This window comes from Phacochoerus africanus, chromosome 6, assembly GCF_016906955.1.
Source record: "Phacochoerus africanus isolate WHEZ1 chromosome 6, ROS_Pafr_v1, whole genome shotgun sequence".
NCBI lineage: Eukaryota > Metazoa > Chordata > Mammalia > Artiodactyla > Suidae > Phacochoerus > Phacochoerus africanus.
Window position 1 is genome coordinate 98,369,448 of NC_062549.1, and position 16,233 is coordinate 98,385,680.

The window sequence follows — 16,233 nt, forward strand, 5'->3', positions numbered from 1 at the left end:
GCGACCCCGCCGGCGCGGAGCCTTTTGGGAAATGAAGTCTTTTTCAAAGAGCTTGCCGCCCTGCCCGATTCAGGCCCTTGCATCTTGGCAGATTAGAGGCGTTTGGAGAAAGAGGAACCTAGCTGTGGATCCCGAGTTTGAGAGTGTGACTGATTTGATGCGGAGCGTACCTTTGAGGATCTCTCAGGGGAAAGTGTGCTACAGATTTTCGCGGTCATCACGCCCTTCGCCTGAGGCCACAGCCCACCTGGAGTGGGCCTGATTAGTTCCCGACCCTAGCGACCAAGCCCGGGACGTGCGGAATCGCGGTTGGGGGCTGGGAGGTCTGGCGGACCGACCTGGGGGCAAACTCTGTAGTGTAGAGGAGGGTGTCTAGTGTTCAAAGGTCAGAGGTCAATGTCGCGAGTTGTGGGGGATCGAAAGTCGGAGGGGTACTAAGGAGAAACTCAGGTAGGGACTGAATAGTCAGGTTACAGGTTTGTGGGAAAAGGCCTTGGAAGGCGGGGAAGCCAGGAGTCAGAGGTCGCCTAGTGGGGGGAAGGCGGAGAGACTTAGGAGAGAACACAGAAAGGGAAAGGAATCCTCCAGATTTTCATTCCCAGACCTCGGGCCTGTCACTATCGGTCACTTGGCCGGGCCTCCCGCAGTTGCAACTCCAGTTGTCCGCAGGGTGAGGAGATGGCCTCTCCCTCTAGACAGGCCCCCCTCGGGGGGTCAGGACTGCTTCAAGGGAGCCGGGCTCGTTCTTATGGAAGCCTTGTGCAGTCTGCCTGCTCCCCGGTGAGGGAAAGACGCCTGGAGCATCAGTTGGCGCCCGGAGACACCCTGGCTGGACTAGCACTCAAATACGGGGTGACGGTGAGTCTTCCAGGATTGGGACGCAGACACTCAGAAAAGATTTATTCCTCATGAGGATATAGTGGCCCTCTGGGCAACTTCACCTGAAATTTTCCTAATTGTGTCTAAATTAGTTAATTGTGATAAATTAATTGACAAGGGTCCCATCTCGTGTTGCACTGTCTGGTTGAGACAAATCCTGTCTCATTATCCCGGTGGAGGTGAGCAGCTCTTATTTATTATACCAGTCACTATACTAAAGACTTTACATCCATTAGCGCATCTGATCTTCACATCCCTATCAAGCATACAATTATTATACCCTTTTTATAGGTGAAGAAACTGAGACTTAGATTGGTTAACCAGTTTGACCAAGGTCAAATAACTAGTAAGTGCTGGAGTGAATATTCAAACAGATCTGTCTTACTCCAAAGCCCATACCCTTTTGTTTTGTTTTGTTTTGGCCAGGGATTGGCCAGGAAGTTCCTGGGCTAGGTATTGAACCCTCACCACAACAGAGACACAGCAGTGACACCACCAGACCCTTAACCCACTGAGCCACCAGGGAACTCCAAAGCCCCTACAATTAACCACATAGAAATGTTTTAAATGAGAATGTTGAAACATTTATGGGAAATAATGAAGAGCTGGTTTTTAGTTCTAAGTTCCTTAAGTGCCTGTCTCTTGTTCTTTTTTCCTCCTCAGTGCTCTGCCTCCTTTTCAGAAAGGTAGCCTTGTTGGTACAAAATAGGTACTCTCCCAGAGTTCCTTTCGTGGCTCAGTGGTTAACGAATCCAACTAGGAACTATGAGTTTGTGGGTTCGATCCCTGGCCTTGCTCAGTGGGTTAAGGATCTGGCGTTGTCGTGAGCTGTGGAGTAGGTCGCAGATGCGGCTCAGATCCTGCATTGCTGTGGCTCTGGCGTAGGCCGGTGGCTACAGCTCCGATTAGACCCCTAGCCTGGGAACCTCCATATGCCACAGGTGCGGCCCTAGAAAGACAAAAGACCAAAAAAAACACAAAAAAAACAAAAAAAAAAAAAACCCACAAAATAGGTACTCCCTATGCCAAGTATTTCAGGTCATGGACAGGGTATATTTAGTAGGTGTAAAAATACATTGGTTTAAAGTTGATAAGGTAGGAGTTCCCTGGTGATCTAATGGTTAGGACTTGGTGCTTTCACCACCAAAAGTGATGAAACTTATGGCTAAGTTCAATCCTTGGTCTGGGAACTGAGATCGTACATCAAGTTGCTGCACACCTTGGCCAAAAAAAAAAGTTGATGAGGGTTTTTCTTCCATATTTCTGTAGCCACACAGTTTTTGTGCTTGGTATGTTCAAGCCACTGTGGTAACCATCTTGGGAGATGGAACCATAAATAAAATGTAGAGTTGCTGCCCTCATGTAGTTTACAGTCTAGTGAGAAATGGACAGGGACACAAATAATGATTGTAGGTGACAGAATATGGTGAGTTTGTAGAGGGGTTAACAAAGAGTGGGAAATCAGGAAAGATTAATTTTTTTTTTTGTCTTTTTAGGGCCATACCCCACAGCATGTGGAGGTTCCCAGGCTAGGGGTCTAATCAGAGCTGTGGCTCCCGGCCTTCACCATAGCCACAGCAATGCCAGATCTGAGCCTCATGGTTCCTAGTTGGATTTGTTTCACTGCGCTGCGATGGGAACTCCCAGGAAAGATTAATTTTTATCTCAAAGGGGACAGTGCAGATTTTAAGGGAGTAATCACAATGGGCCTTGAAAGACAGGCATTCCCTTCTCTATGCTCCTCTCTATAAACCTATGTAATCCAGTGGTTTACACCTTTTACATTTTTGTCTTTCCAATAGCTTGTATACTTTTTTTAAGGGCCAGAATGATTTCTTTTCAATTTTATTTCAATAGAGATTGGCATAGTCCCATAGTCCCCAGCTTAATAGTTTTTTTTTTTTTTTTTTTGCTTTTTAGGGCCCCACCCACGGCATATGGAAGTTCCTGTGCTAGGGGTCAAATTGGAGCTACAGCTGCTGGCCACAGCCGTAGTCACAGCAACGCAGGATCCGAGCTGCATCTGCGACCTACACCACAGTTCACAGCAGCAGCGCCAGGTCCCTGACACACTGAACGAGGCCAGAGATTAAACCCGCAACCTCATGGTTCCTAGTTGAATCCATTTCTTCTGTGCCACGACCGGAACTCCCCAGATTTTTTTTTTTTTTTTTAAGGGCCACACTTGCGGCATATGGAAGTTCCCAGGCTAGGGGTCAAATCCCAGCTAAGGCTGCCAGCTTATGCCACAGCCACAGCAATGCCAGATCCAAGCCGTGTCTGCAGCCTACACCACAGCTCACAGCAACACCAGATTCTTTAACCCACTGAGCAAGGCCAGGAATCAAACCCTCATCTTCATGGATGCTGGTCGGGTTCATTACTACTGAGCCACAAAGGGAACTCCTTAATAGATGTTTTTTGAGTAAATGAAAGTGTGGCTCAGATTTCCACACATGGAGACTGGGAGTACAGTAGAGTGAACATTTCAAGTAGAGGGATGGCCTAACCAAAGGAAGCAGATATGAAAGTACTGGGCAGTTCTTTCATCCCAGCAAAGGCCGAGGGAGCCATGCTGCGAGTGAATCAACAATTATTTCTGAGGTTTTCTTACAGCCCTGTACCTTTCTGAGTACAGAAAAGCTCTGTAGTTCTAAGTTCTGTTCTCATTGTGCTACTTACTAGCTGAGTGACTGAATAGTCAATCACTTCCCCTGTCTGGGGCTTCAGTTTCCTCACCATTTGTAAAATGAGGAAGATGCATTAAATAAAAAACTTAGGTAACTAAATCACCCTAAGTTATTATCTATCTGTCATTTAAGGAACCCTTAGTATGTGCCACGCTCTTATATTATCTCCATAAAACTTTATGAGGTATATATAACTATTTCCATTTAAAAATAAGGAATATCACTATGTTGTACATCTGAAATTAGTATAATATTGTAAGTTAATTATGCTTCAATAAAAATTTTTTAAAGATAAGGAGATTGAATTTTAGATAACTTGCCATAGACTATACAACTAATCTAATTAGTAAAGCCAGGATTCAGACGAGGTCATCACATTCTAAAATTCTCACTTTGACCTGCTCTATTAAAATGACTAGATTCTAATGGCCGTTATAGCTCTTGGCTCAATGGATGTGGAAAATTGTGCCCTTATATGGTACTTCTAGGGAATAATAAAAGAGACAGAAAGTTCACAGATAAATTCATGTCATCTTGGAACTAGAAGGGACCCTAGGATATTATCTAAGCAAAATACACTGACTAGGATCAAAACATTTGGCAGAGTAAAATTACAAAACTGCAAGCCACTTTCAATTTTTTTTATTGTTCAGATCAATCGGTTTTATTTTAAACTCATTATAGCATAAGATTTTATTAGTCAAGTTTATTATAGTAGTCTTGCCCTAGGATGGAAACAGCTTTCTTATTTGACAGATATAAGGATTTTGATTTCCTAAACTGGTGCCATTATGGGGTGAAGTTTTGGTAAAACTGGCTGCCTGGCCTCTGGTAATAAAATACTGATATAATATATCTGTGGTTTCTACATTTTATGATCTAGTTTATTTACTCATAAAGCATTAGTGAGCCTCTGCTGTGTGCCAAGTTTGCATGATGCTGAGGAGCACCTTAGGGACAGAGATAGCAAGTCACCAATCCTGTCCAGTTTGGGCAGGACAAATATGCGAAGAGGCAAATAATAATGTAATAGGGTAGGTATTATTACAGGTGTATTTACAGTATGCATTGGGAGAAGATAACACAAAGGGAAAGATAGTTGATGAGAAGTTTTCCAGGCAGAGAAGTGAATAGTGGAGAAGTGTTCCAGGCAAATAAAGACACAAAAGTGTTGAGAGATCATAAAATGTTGGAGTAAAAATGAAAGTTCAGGATGGTGAAAGGTATAGGTGGCAGAAGAAGAGAGATGTGGCTGGACTTCCTATGAGGGCTAGATTGAGAATGCCCTTGAATGCTAATGTGGAATTTATCTCTGAGCCAGTGGGGAGCCATGGAAGGTTTAGAAGCAGAGTAGTGGGTTGATCAGATTAACTTTTAAATTATTGGTTTTTTTTTTAACTTTATTTTTAGCTGCTCCCATGCATGCCAAAGTTCTTGGGTGATGGATCAAATGGGCACCATGGCAGCGACCTGAGCCACAGCAGTGACAGCAACCTGCTGAGCCACCAAGGAACTATCAGAGGTTTTTTTTTGTTTTGTTTTGTTTTTTTTGTCTTTTTGTCTTTTCCAGGGCCACACTCACGACATATGGAGGTTCCTAGGCCAGGAGTCTAATCGGACCTGTAGCTGGCAGCCTATACCAGAGCCACAGCAACGTGGGATCCGAGCTGAGTCTTTGACAAACTATACCACAGCTCACAGCAACGCTGGGTCCTTAACCCCCTGAGCAAGGCCAGGGATTGAACCCACAACCTCGTGGTTCCTAGTCGGATTCGTTAACCACTGAGCCACGAAGGGAACTCCCAGATTAATTTTTTTGGAAAGATATCAGTGGAATGGAGGATGAGTACAAATGGAGAGAGGAAGACCAGTTACATGTTATAATACCCAGATGAGAAATACTAAGAATATATTCTAATTCAGTAGCACTAAGTGTGAAGATGAGACCAGATGTGAGAGAGGTTTTTGCAGCATTTTTGATGACCTGTTCAGTATGAGTAGTAAAAGAAAAGAGTTAAGGATGACAAGGTAACACTGATATTTCTACCTTGAGAGGCAGGTAGATACCTAGATGGTGATGCCTGTCACTGTTTTCAGTGTTGAATAAATAGGTACTAAATACATGCTTGATCAGTGAAGTTATTAATTCACCAGAAGGAGTAAAAAGGCCCAGAATTCTAGTTCTAGCTCTATCAAAAACTTGCTAGGCGAGTAACTTCACCTCTTTGAGCCTCGGTTCCTTCTTTAACAGAAGTTCTCAAAGTGAGTTCCAGGGAGCCCTAGGAGTCCCTAAGACTCTTTAGGGATCCACTAGATCAAAACTATTTTCATTGTAATAGTAATTACTTATCTTCTCCATTCTTGAGTGTTTTCATTGTGGCTCAGTGGGTTAAGAATCCGACTAGTGTCCATAAGGATATGGGTTCAATCCCTGGCCTTGCTCAGTGGGTTAAGTGTCTGGTGTTGTCACAAGCTGAGACATAAGTTAAGGATACGGCTCAGATCTGACATTGCTGTGAATGTGGTGTAGCTGTGGTTCTGATTAGGTCCCAATCCAGGAACTTCCATGTGCTGCAGCTGCGGCTACAAAAAGAAAAAATTTGAAAAATACCTTTTCCAGAGTTCCCGTTGTGGCGCAGCGGAAATGAATCTGACTAGGAACCATGAGGTTGCGGGTTCGATCCGTGCCCTTGCTCAGTGGGTTGGGGATCCAGCGTTGCCATGAGCTGTGGTGTGGGTTGCAGATGCAGCTCAGATCTGGCATTGCTATGGCTGTGGTGTAGGCCAGCGGCTACAGCTCCGATTAGACCCTTAGTCTGGAAACCTCCATATGCCTCGGGTGCAGCCCTAAAAGGACAAAAAGACAAAATAAAATAAAATAAAAAATATCTTTTCCATTTTCATGAGAGTACTGTATTTTCCAGAGGCTTCGAGACATGCGATCTTGCAGCAGATTGAATGTAGAGGCAGATAGGAGAATCCTGTTGTCTTCTATTAAGTCCAACATAAAAGTGGTTTATAAAAATGTAAAATAGTACCTTTCTTCTGGCTACATTTCTTTGTTTTTGTTTGGAAAATTAGTGATTTTTTATTAAAATATTTGTTAATAGGTAATAGGTTTGTTATTTTTATTTTTTTATTATTATTTTTTTTAGGGCCGCACCCACGGCATATGGAGGTTCCTAGGCTAGGGGTCAAATTAGAGCTGTAGCTGCCGACCTATGCCACAACTACACCAGATCCGAGCTGCATCTGTGACCTACACCACAGCTCACGGCAACGCCAGATCATTAACCCACTGAGTGAGGCCAGGAATTGAACCCGTAACCTCATGGTTCCTAGTCGGATTTGTTTCTGCTGCGCCACGATGGGAACTCCCAGGTTTGTTATTTTTAAAGCAAATGTTTTTAAATTTTTTAGCTTTAATTTATAGTACATTAAATATAGATAGCTGTGATCATCAAATATAAATAAAAGCATTTCTTCTCCATACTTTTTTTTTTTAAGGACCACATCAGAGGCATATGGAAGTTCCCAGACTAGGGGTCAAATCAGAGATGCAGCTGCCGGCCTACACCACAGCTCACAGCAATGCCAGATCCTTAACCTCCTGAGCGACGCCAGGGATCAAACATGCATCCTCATGGATACTAGTCGGATTTGTTTCCACTGCACCACGGGAACACCCCTCCATACTTTCTAAAATCTGAAGGGGGCCCCCAAGACCAAAAAGTACGAAAACTGCTAATTAATCAAATAGGATAGCATCAGCCCACTGTATTTACGGTACTTAGAGGGTCAGATGAGACTTTGTACAATCACTTTAAAAGGAATGAGGGAGTTCCCACTGTGGCGCAGTAAGTTAAGTATCCAACTGCAGTGGCTTGGGTTACTTCAGAAGTGCAGGTTGGATCCCTGGCCCATCACAGCAGGTTAAAGTATCTGGTATTGCCACAGCTGTGGCTCAGATTCAATCCCTGGCCCAGGAACTTTCATATGCCACAGGTGCGGCCATAAAAAAATTTTTTTAATTTTTAAATAAAAATAAAAGACATGAGATGGAGTTCCCTTGTGGCACAGTGGGTTAAGGATCTGCTGTTTTCACTGCAGTGGTTCAGGTCATTCTGTGGTACTGGTGCAATCCCTGGCCCAGGAACTTCCACATGTTATGGGCACAGCCAAAAAAATAAAAGGCATGAGATGCTGTAGAGATGCTAGATTGATTGCTGGAGTTCCTGCTGTGGTGCACGGAGATTGGCGGCATCAGGGCCAGGATGCAGGTTTGATCCCCAGCCCAACACAGTGGGTTGAAGACTCCGGTGTTACAGCTGCAGTGTAGGTCACAGCTGTGGCTCGGATCTGATCCCTGGCCCAGGAACTCCATATGCCTCAGGGTGGCCAAAAGAGAAAAAAAAAGAGGGATTGTTTATACTGTCATTAATTGTGATTTTATTTTTTTAAAGATGGAACAGATTAAACGTGCAAACCGACTTTATACTAATGACTCCATCTTCCTGAAGAAAACCCTCTACATCCCCATTCTGACAGAGCCCAGAGACTTGTTCAATGGTTTGGAATCTGAGGAAGAGAAGGATGGAGAGGAAGAGGTACAGCCAAGTAAGGATGAAGTATGGTCACACTCAGCTGAGAGGAAGAAACAAGAAACAGGTCCGGGACGAGCCAATGGTGAAGTCCTTCCCACTCCTGGCCAGGAGCCCCCGACTCCCATCCATGACCTCTCTGCCTCTGACTTCCTTAAGAAGCTTGATTCACAGATCAGCCTGTCAAAGAAGGCTGCTGCCCAGAAGCTGAAAAGGGGGGAAAGTGGGTGAGTCTTGAATGGTCCCATCTAAGTCCCTCCATAGACTTCTCTGTTCCTCTAACTTTACCTGACCAGACACAAAGTAAGTAAGCACAGTGTCAGCAGAAGCCAGGTGAAGCCTTTCCCTCAGGTGGCCCCAAGACAATGAACAGAGCCTGTGGCTGCTGGAATGAGTAGAGGCACTGGGAAATGGTTCTATGTTTTCTTTGGAGTGGGATAATTGACTGTTTTGTTTTTTTGGGGTTTTTTTTTTTTTTTTTTTTTTGCTTTTCAGGGCCACACCAGCGGCAAAAGGATGTTCCCAGGCTAGGGGTGAAATCAGAGTCTATGCCACAGCCACACCAGATCTGAGCCATGTCTGTGACCTATACCACATCTCATGGTAACACTGGATCCTTAACCCACTGAGCAAGGCCAGGGATCGAACCCATATCCTCATGGTTACTAGTCTGATTTGTTATTGTTGAGCCACAATGGGAACTCCTGGTTGACTGTTCTTACTGCTCCGATGATCTGAGAAGGACCAGGACGGTTAGGATTTATCCAGAGGGTATGGAGACTCCATCTGAGAGCAACCAGCTCAAGTATATTAGAAGAGGAGGACGGCTTTCCATGTACCTCTTCACTTGGCCCCAACTCAGGCTCTTGATCTGTCACTTGTTTGCCCTTTTCCTACCTGCAGGGTACCTGGGGAGGATTCAGGTCTTCACCTGAGCTCTCCTCGGATGCAGCAACGAGCAGTCCTAGGTCCTGTGCCGCTGACCCGGACCTCTCGGACCCGGACCCTTCGAGACCAGGAGGATGAAATCTTCAAACTCTGACGTCCCCAGAACTGACTGAGAGAAGCAAGATGTTGAAGGATCAACTTGAGGGAGAGAAGAGCCTGAGGTGAGGCTCAAGAACACGGCTTCCCAGCCCACCTCCCTTCCTCCTGCCATCTTCCCAGCCTCCTTGTCCATCAGGAGTTCCTTAGCCTGGAGCAGTTCTACTGGCAAGGGTAGGGGTGGGAAAGAGACCCCTTCTCAGTTCTTGGGCTGAATCTAGAGTTGTCCTTTAAATTCAAAAGGCTCTTAACATCCTTGCTGCCTTTCCCATCCCTCTCACCATTCCTTGGCCTTAGAGCAGGGAGGCAGGGACTCCTCCAGCCCCCAACTTCCTCCCCCCCCAATGATATTACCTAATTTATTTGGTGCTATACTGAAGTAATATTTATTTGCTCTATCTTACTCTTTCCCACTCTTAGCCAAAAAATAAGATTTCTATAGCCCTGGGGTGAGGAGAACCCAGGAACAGGGAGTTAGCTGATGACTGTTGGCTCCCCTGCCCAGCCTTCTTAGCCAACGGTATTATTGAGAAAGGGCAGTCAGTGATCCAGCCCCACTGCAGGGAATGGCACACTGTGCCAGCCTTTCCCCCAACTGCAAAGGAAAGAATTTTGGCTCTGTCTTGACTAACCAGGTTCATGTAACTTTTTCACGACTCTTGCTCAGAGAACAAGCCAGTGATGTAGGGTCTGGGACTCTCCACGCCACCAGTTCACCCTTCTAATCTGCTCCTCTGTTCAACCTGTGTGAGGCTAAGGGCTGGAAGAAGAATTGCCTTGGAGTTTGAAGAGGAGGACAGCTGTGGGAGTCTTTTTGTTGTGGGAGTCTCTTTGTTATGCCCCCTCCTTACCAGAGCCTGTTGATCTATGCCTTGCTCCTCACTGCATATTTATTTGCAATTTGTAGCACTGATCTGCAGTACAGTTTTTTGAGTTTCTTAAACAGAAGAAGTAGGCAAGGGAACCCCAGTGGTACTGGAAATATGCCTCAGTCTCCTGTATGGAAATGGTGAGAGGTGAGATGAGTGATGTTTATATACCTCTTTCCTCTGATGATCATAAGATATAAGAAGCTGGAGAGATTAAACATTGAGCCCTGTGCATGTTTGAATAGTTTTATTTCCTCTGTGAGACTCTCCCCTGCCCTAGCCCTTCTTCCTGCCCTCTAGAGCAGAGCCCCTGGTATCTGTCCAGGCTCTGCCTAGAGCTGAAGGTCTAGGATGTCTCTAAGGGCCCCCTTCCCCCACTCCCTGCCCCCTGTCTTTAGTGTCCCCAGAGGAGTTCGATGGGCTGTGGCTTCTTCCCCTGGTTCTGAGGGGAGGGGGCTTCCCTGTTTGAAACGTCTCTTATGGGAAAAATAGAGATCCAAGTTTCACTTCGTCTTTTTCAGGCAGCTCTGTTTCCTGTCTTGGGGCTGGAGTGGGAGAGAGGCTTCAACCCTCGGCATTGCTTCTTCTCCACCAGCAGTTTGGGGGTGGGGTGGTCTCAGAGTCAAAAGCACTCTTGGGAAAGACTGAAGCCTGAGGACTGAAAGGCATTAGTGCGGATGAGTAGGGTTAGAAAGCCCGTTATCTGTTGTTTTCTCAGTCAGCCATTTCGCCAAGAAGGAATGTGCTGGGTTCAGGGCCCTCAGAGTTTCCCCTCATCCAGCAGCTTCCTGAGCCCATCACAGATCTTGCCAAGGCGTGAGGTGAAGTCAGGCCCATAGAGCGCCGTGAGCAGGCCCAGGTCGGAGAAGTGATCAAACACATGGCGGATGCGGCTGTGTGACTTGGGTGTGAGGTGCTGTGCCACCAGCTCCAGCAGCATATCCCGGCACTCGGTCAGCAGGCTGGCCAGCACAGCAGCCTCGAAGGTGAAGTCCACCTCGCTAAAGCTGAGCACGGTCATGGCGCCCTGCCGCAGCTTTTGGCGAAAGCGGGTAGCCAAGGCCAGCTCGCTGGGGCTAAAGCAGCCACTTCGGTGCAGCACAGCCACCTTGATGGCCACCTTGATCAGGTCCTTGATTACCCTCTGGGCCTGGGGCCTGCTGTGTGTGTACTCTTTGGACACACGGTAGAGCTCATCTAGCACTTCGCTGCTCGTCTCATCGATGAAGAGGTGAACAACAGACCGACCTGCCATCTTACTCAGTAGCTTCTTCTCCGCTTGCAGCGCCAGACTCTTTGAGCTGAAGGACTCCATGGTTCCTGGGGGTGGGGGTGGGGGTGCGGGCATGTGGTCAGTCATTAGAAGAAAGGCCGCAGGTTTCCTTAGAAAGAGAGAAATGGCTTTTCCCCTTTCTGTCTCTTTGGTTTCTAGCTCATCATCATCTTTGTTTGTCATCTTTCCCCCTGGGCCCCTTCAGCCCTCTGTGCTTTCTTCCCGTTTTTTTCCTTTAGTTCTGTAGGAAATCTTGATCTTTAAAATAGCCTGAGGAGCAGTAACAGCTTTGGCTGGAGGAATGAGGGCACGCAGGAGGCTAGCCCACCACCAGTTAAGACCCCAAGGGAAGTAGGCTGTTGCTACTACAGTGGAGAAGGTGAAGCTTACCTGGCAGGTAGTTCTCATAGCTGCCATTTTTGGACACACACTGGGTACTGTACTTCTGTGAGGTGCAGGTATTACTCTCCTTGTTTTACAGCTGAGCAAACTGAGGCTTACATTAAGTAATTTACCCAAGGTCAAACACAACTGATTTTCAGACTCCAAAAGCCCATGTCAGGGAGTGTGCTGTCCTGCCTTTAAAGAAGTGAGAAATATAGGGGTCCTGGGAGTCCTGATAAAAATAATAACTAGGAGTTCCCGCTGTGGCGTAGCGGAAACAAGTCCAACTAGGAACCTTGAGGTTGCAAGTTCGATCCCTGGCCTCGCTCAGCGGGTTAGGATCCATTGTTGCCGGGAGCTATGGTGTAGGTCACAGATGTGGCTCAGATCCTGCGTTGCTGTGGCTCTGGCATGGGGCCGTGGCTGCAGCTCCGATTAGACCTCTAGCCTGGGAACCTCCATATGCTGTGGGTATAGCCCTAAAAAGACAAAAAGACAAAAAACAAAAAACAAAAAAAAACACCTTAATATTTATTGAGAACCTACTATGTGCCAAGCGCTTTATGTGAATTATCTCTGTCTTCCCAGCCTGTTGTAAGGGAAGTGTCCCCAGTTTGCAATGAGAAAAATGAAACTAAGAGAAATTAAGCAACTTGGCTTAAGTCACTAGCAAATGATAAATGTGGGCTTTTACCAAGTGGGCCAAATAATCCAAAGACAGCCTCCTTCCTTGGAATGCTCTCAGTAAGGTTGAAGCACACTGAGGAAGCCTGAGAAATGCAGAGTCCTAGAGGCGTTGGGCCTCTGCTGGGCCTGAGCTGAGGACCCCCTGGTGGCACGTCAGCTGTATGTATCCAGGGCATGCTCCCCATGGTCTTTGCCTGTGGTGGTTCTGCTTGTTTTGCTTCTTACTTCCCCCTCCCCTGCTCTGCAGGATGTGGCTGTGACCGCAGTGAGGAGCAGCCTCACCCTCTCCCCCAACTGAAATGGGAGTATGAAGAAGCAGGGGAGGTGGGTAACTGGGGGGATTCTCCTCCAGCTGAATCAGTCCGGTGGGAACCTGGCGCCCCACTTCGCTCCTGGTTTTGCCGGGGCTTTCTGGAGCGCGCTTTACAGCCGGAAGAGGAGATTGCTCCATGTGAGCCTTCCTTCCTCCTTGGCCTTCCTGTTACCCAGCTCTCCTCTGCCCCCAGTGCCATCTCATATTTGTTCCACTGTCCTCTCCCTCTCTCCCTGTTTCAGTCTCCCCTTTTCTCTTGTCTGGATCCTGCCATGTGATCCTCTGGCCATGCTCTCCCTCTGGCCCTGGCATCTACCTCCATGTCTCCTAAGATTGCCTTGCATCTCTCAGCAGTGTGTCCCATACCCATCTCCACTGCCATCCCTCCACCCTGCCCCCACCCATCCCAAAGCGTGTCTTTCTCTCTGAGGCTTCCTTGCCCCAGGGAAAACTGAGCTGGACCTCCCCACTGGGGACTCAAGAATTCTATCAAATGAGAGTCTCACAATTTGGGAAGCTCAGGTCAGCAGAGCTGGGATTCTCCTGCCACCATCACCCCTAAAGCCTACCCTTCTGTCATTGCTGATCCCTCACCTGCCGCGCCCTGGGTGCCAGTCTTGCCTTGGATGTTCCGGGAGAGCTGACAGAATGGAGAAGCTCCTAAGTGAGAGGCTCTTTGGCCTGGCCCCACCCCCAAACCCCGCCTACCTACTCTGTGCTCAACCTCCGGTTCATCACACTGTCACCAAAAAGGTCTGTGAATGAGAGCCTCCTGGAATTAAGACAAAAGTCAAAAGGAATGGTTCTCTGTAGGAAACAGTCTCAATTCTTTGAGGTGAAAAGAAAGGACTGTGCATCCCCTGCTCCCAAACTGTCTGTCTGCCTCTTTCTATCCTTCTGCCCAGTTCCTTGTGATCTTTTCTTACATTTCTATGGTTCAAGGGAAACGTGAAGTACAAATTGCTGGGGTGGGGGAGTCAGAGGGGAAAGCTCTGAAGATTGGACTGAGACCAGTGACTCTAAAGGCAAATTAGACATCAGCAGGTCTGAGTGTGTCCCTGGAATCTGTAGGAATGGATGCTGCTGTGGGGCAACATTACCAGGAGCATATGCTTCCAGGGCCTGGCTAGGTAAGGGTGTCTCCACCCTTAATACTATATAGAGAGGAATATGCTGGGGTAAGGACTGCTGAACCAGATATGACCAGCAGATGTCAGCACATCATTATACCACTACTTTGTAGCGGCTAATGGGATACAAAAATGAAGGTAAGTCACAGTTTGTGAATCAGGCAAAATTATTTACCGTCAAGAATCTTACAGCCTGGTCAGGGAGATAAATGTAAGCACACATAGCTGTAATACAGGTCAGATTATGTCAGATTAGCTTTAATAGAAGTTTAAAGAATTATGACAATAAAGAGAATTTGGGGGGGGCGCACCTGAGGTGTATGGAAGTTCCCAGGCTAGGGGTCAAATCAGAGCTGCACCTGCCGGCCTACCCCACAGCCAACAGCAACATGGGATCTGAACTGTGTCTGCGACCTACACCACAGCTCACTGCCAGATCCTTGACCCACTGAGCAAGGCCAGGGATTGAACCCTCAACTTCATGGATCCTAGTCAGATTCGTTAACTTTTTTTTTTTTTTGGCTTTTTGCTATTTCTTGGGCCGCTCCTGCAGCATATGGAGGTTCCCAGAGCCACAGCAACGCAGGATCCGAGCCGCGTCTGCAACCTACACCACAGCTCATGGCAACGCCGGATCGTCAACCCACTGAGCAAGGGCAGGGACTGAACCCGAAACCTCATGGTTCCTAGTCGGATTCGTTAACCACTGCGCCATGACGGGAACTCCAGATTCGTTAACTTCTGAGCCATGAAGGGAACTCCCAGTAAAGAGAAGTTTTGATTATTTCTTTTTTTTTTTCCTTTTTTAGTGGGGGTTATCTTTGGGTGGTAGATTTTGGATAGTTTTTGTTTATCTGTATTTTCTTTTTTCTTTTGTATTGGAATATAGTTGATTTGAGATTATTTCTGATAGAAGGGCTGAAGAGGAAGACTTAGAGGATAGATTTAACTACTTACTAGGCAGAGTATGGAAGGATTGCTCCCCAGATAATGAAGATAAGCACAAGCCATACAGCAAATAAAGATAAAAAAGGGCATATTCAGGAAGTGGTGATTTATTCTGTATATCTAGAGCAGAGGTTGTTTGAAAAAGAAGTGAAGAAAGAAAAATACCAGATTATGGAAGGCCTTAAAGGAGTTGCTCAAGACTTCAGACATTTGCTGTAGACAGTACGGAGACATTAAGGGTTTTTCTTTTTCTTTTTATGGCCACATCTGCAGCATATGGAAGTTCCCCGGCTAGGGGTCGAATTGGAGCTGCAGCTGCCAGCCTACGATACAGCCACAGCAATGCCAAATCCAAGCTCCATCTGTGACCTACACCTCAGCTTGCAGCAATGCCAGATCCTTAACCCACCAAGCAAAGCCAGGGATCAAACCCACATCATCAAGGGCACTATGTCAGGATCTTAACCCTCTGAGCCGAAATGGGAACCCCTTAGCTCCTTTCTTACTTCCCCGCCTCGGCCCTGGGTCCAGAACTGAGGGTCTTTGATACAACTTGGATTGGGAAATATTAACAACTCCTTATTTTTATTATTTTTTTATTTATTGTCTTTTTGTCTTTTTACCGTACCCACGGCATATGGAAGTTCCCAGGCTAGGGGTCAAATCGGAGCTGAAGCTGCCGACCTACACCACAGCCACAGAAACTCGGGATCTGTGCTGCGTCTGTGACCTACACCACAGCTCACATCAACGCCGGTTCCTTAACCCACTGAGCAAGGCCGGAGATTGAACCCGCATCCTCATGGTGCTAGCTGGGTTCACTAACTGCTGAGCCACAACAGGAACTCCAGGAAATATTAATAGCTCTTTTAAGTAGTGTAGTGGTAAAGGGATGAAGAAAAATGGGAAGGTAGCTTAAGGGGATGGGGAACTGGATTGAAAAAGGGACTATTTTTAGCTTGGAGTTTGAGGACATTGTAGGCTGAGGGGAAGGAGCCAGTGGAGAGAGGCTGAGGAAATGCAAAGGAGAGATAATGTTTATGGAGCAGGGTGTAGGGGCCAATGGAACAGAATGGACTGCAAGTTCAGAGGAGAGGAGAGCACAAGGAGCTGGCCTTTGTTGGGTGCACTCTGCTAGATGTTATGTAAATATCTGATTTCATCCTCTGAGGCCTTTATGAACTAAATGTCACTATATGCTTTTTGCTGATGAAAAAGACTGAAGCTTAAAGAAGTTAGATAACCTGTTCCCAAAATAGAAAACTAATTAATAGCAGACTGAGGCCCTTATGTGGTTCCCAAGCCTGTGCTTTTTTTTTTTTTTTTTTTGACAATTACCACACAAGCTTATGAGGTAATACTTCAACCTCATAATGAATTGCTACATTCTACTCATGTATGCTCTATCAATTTAC

The 16,233-nt window shown here is 46.5% G+C and overlaps 2 protein-coding genes across 5 annotated transcripts; one reads left to right on the forward strand and one right to left on the reverse strand.

The window, feature by feature from the left end:
* Positions 1–16: 16 nt before the first annotated feature.
* Positions 17–10,317, forward strand: LYSMD1 (LysM domain containing 1). 2 transcript variants are annotated; one of them, XR_007135517.1, is made up of 4 exons: positions 17–858; positions 8,033–8,397; positions 9,074–9,279; positions 9,882–10,317. XR_007135517.1 is itself a non-coding variant. In XM_047784682.1 (3 exons), exons 1-3 carry the CDS (start codon positions 679–681, stop codon positions 9,210–9,212), a joined length of 684 nt encoding a protein of 227 aa, XP_047640638.1. In that variant the 5' UTR covers positions 17–678; the 3' UTR covers positions 9,213–10,317. The 2 variants fall into 2 exon arrangements, 1 of the variants encoding a protein (XP_047640638.1); XM_047784682.1 differs by having other exon boundaries at positions 9,074–10,317.
* On the reverse strand, positions 10,316–13,422 carry TNFAIP8L2 (TNF alpha induced protein 8 like 2). 3 transcript variants are annotated; one of them, XM_047784683.1, is made up of 2 exons: positions 13,335–13,422; positions 10,316–11,465 (listed from the first exon to the last, which is right to left on the reverse strand). In XM_047784683.1, exon 2 carries the CDS (start codon positions 11,441–11,443, stop codon positions 10,844–10,846), a length of 600 nt encoding a protein of 199 aa, XP_047640639.1. In that variant the 5' UTR covers positions 11,444–11,465; positions 13,335–13,422; the 3' UTR covers positions 10,316–10,843. The 3 variants fall into 3 exon arrangements, with proteins under 3 accessions (XP_047640639.1, XP_047640640.1, XP_047640641.1); XM_047784684.1 differs by having other exon boundaries at positions 10,316–11,403; positions 13,335–13,421; XM_047784685.1 differs by lacking the exon at positions 13,335–13,422 and adding an exon at positions 11,747–12,020 and having other exon boundaries at positions 10,316–11,403.
* Between the last annotated feature and the right edge of the window lie 2,811 nt (positions 13,423–16,233).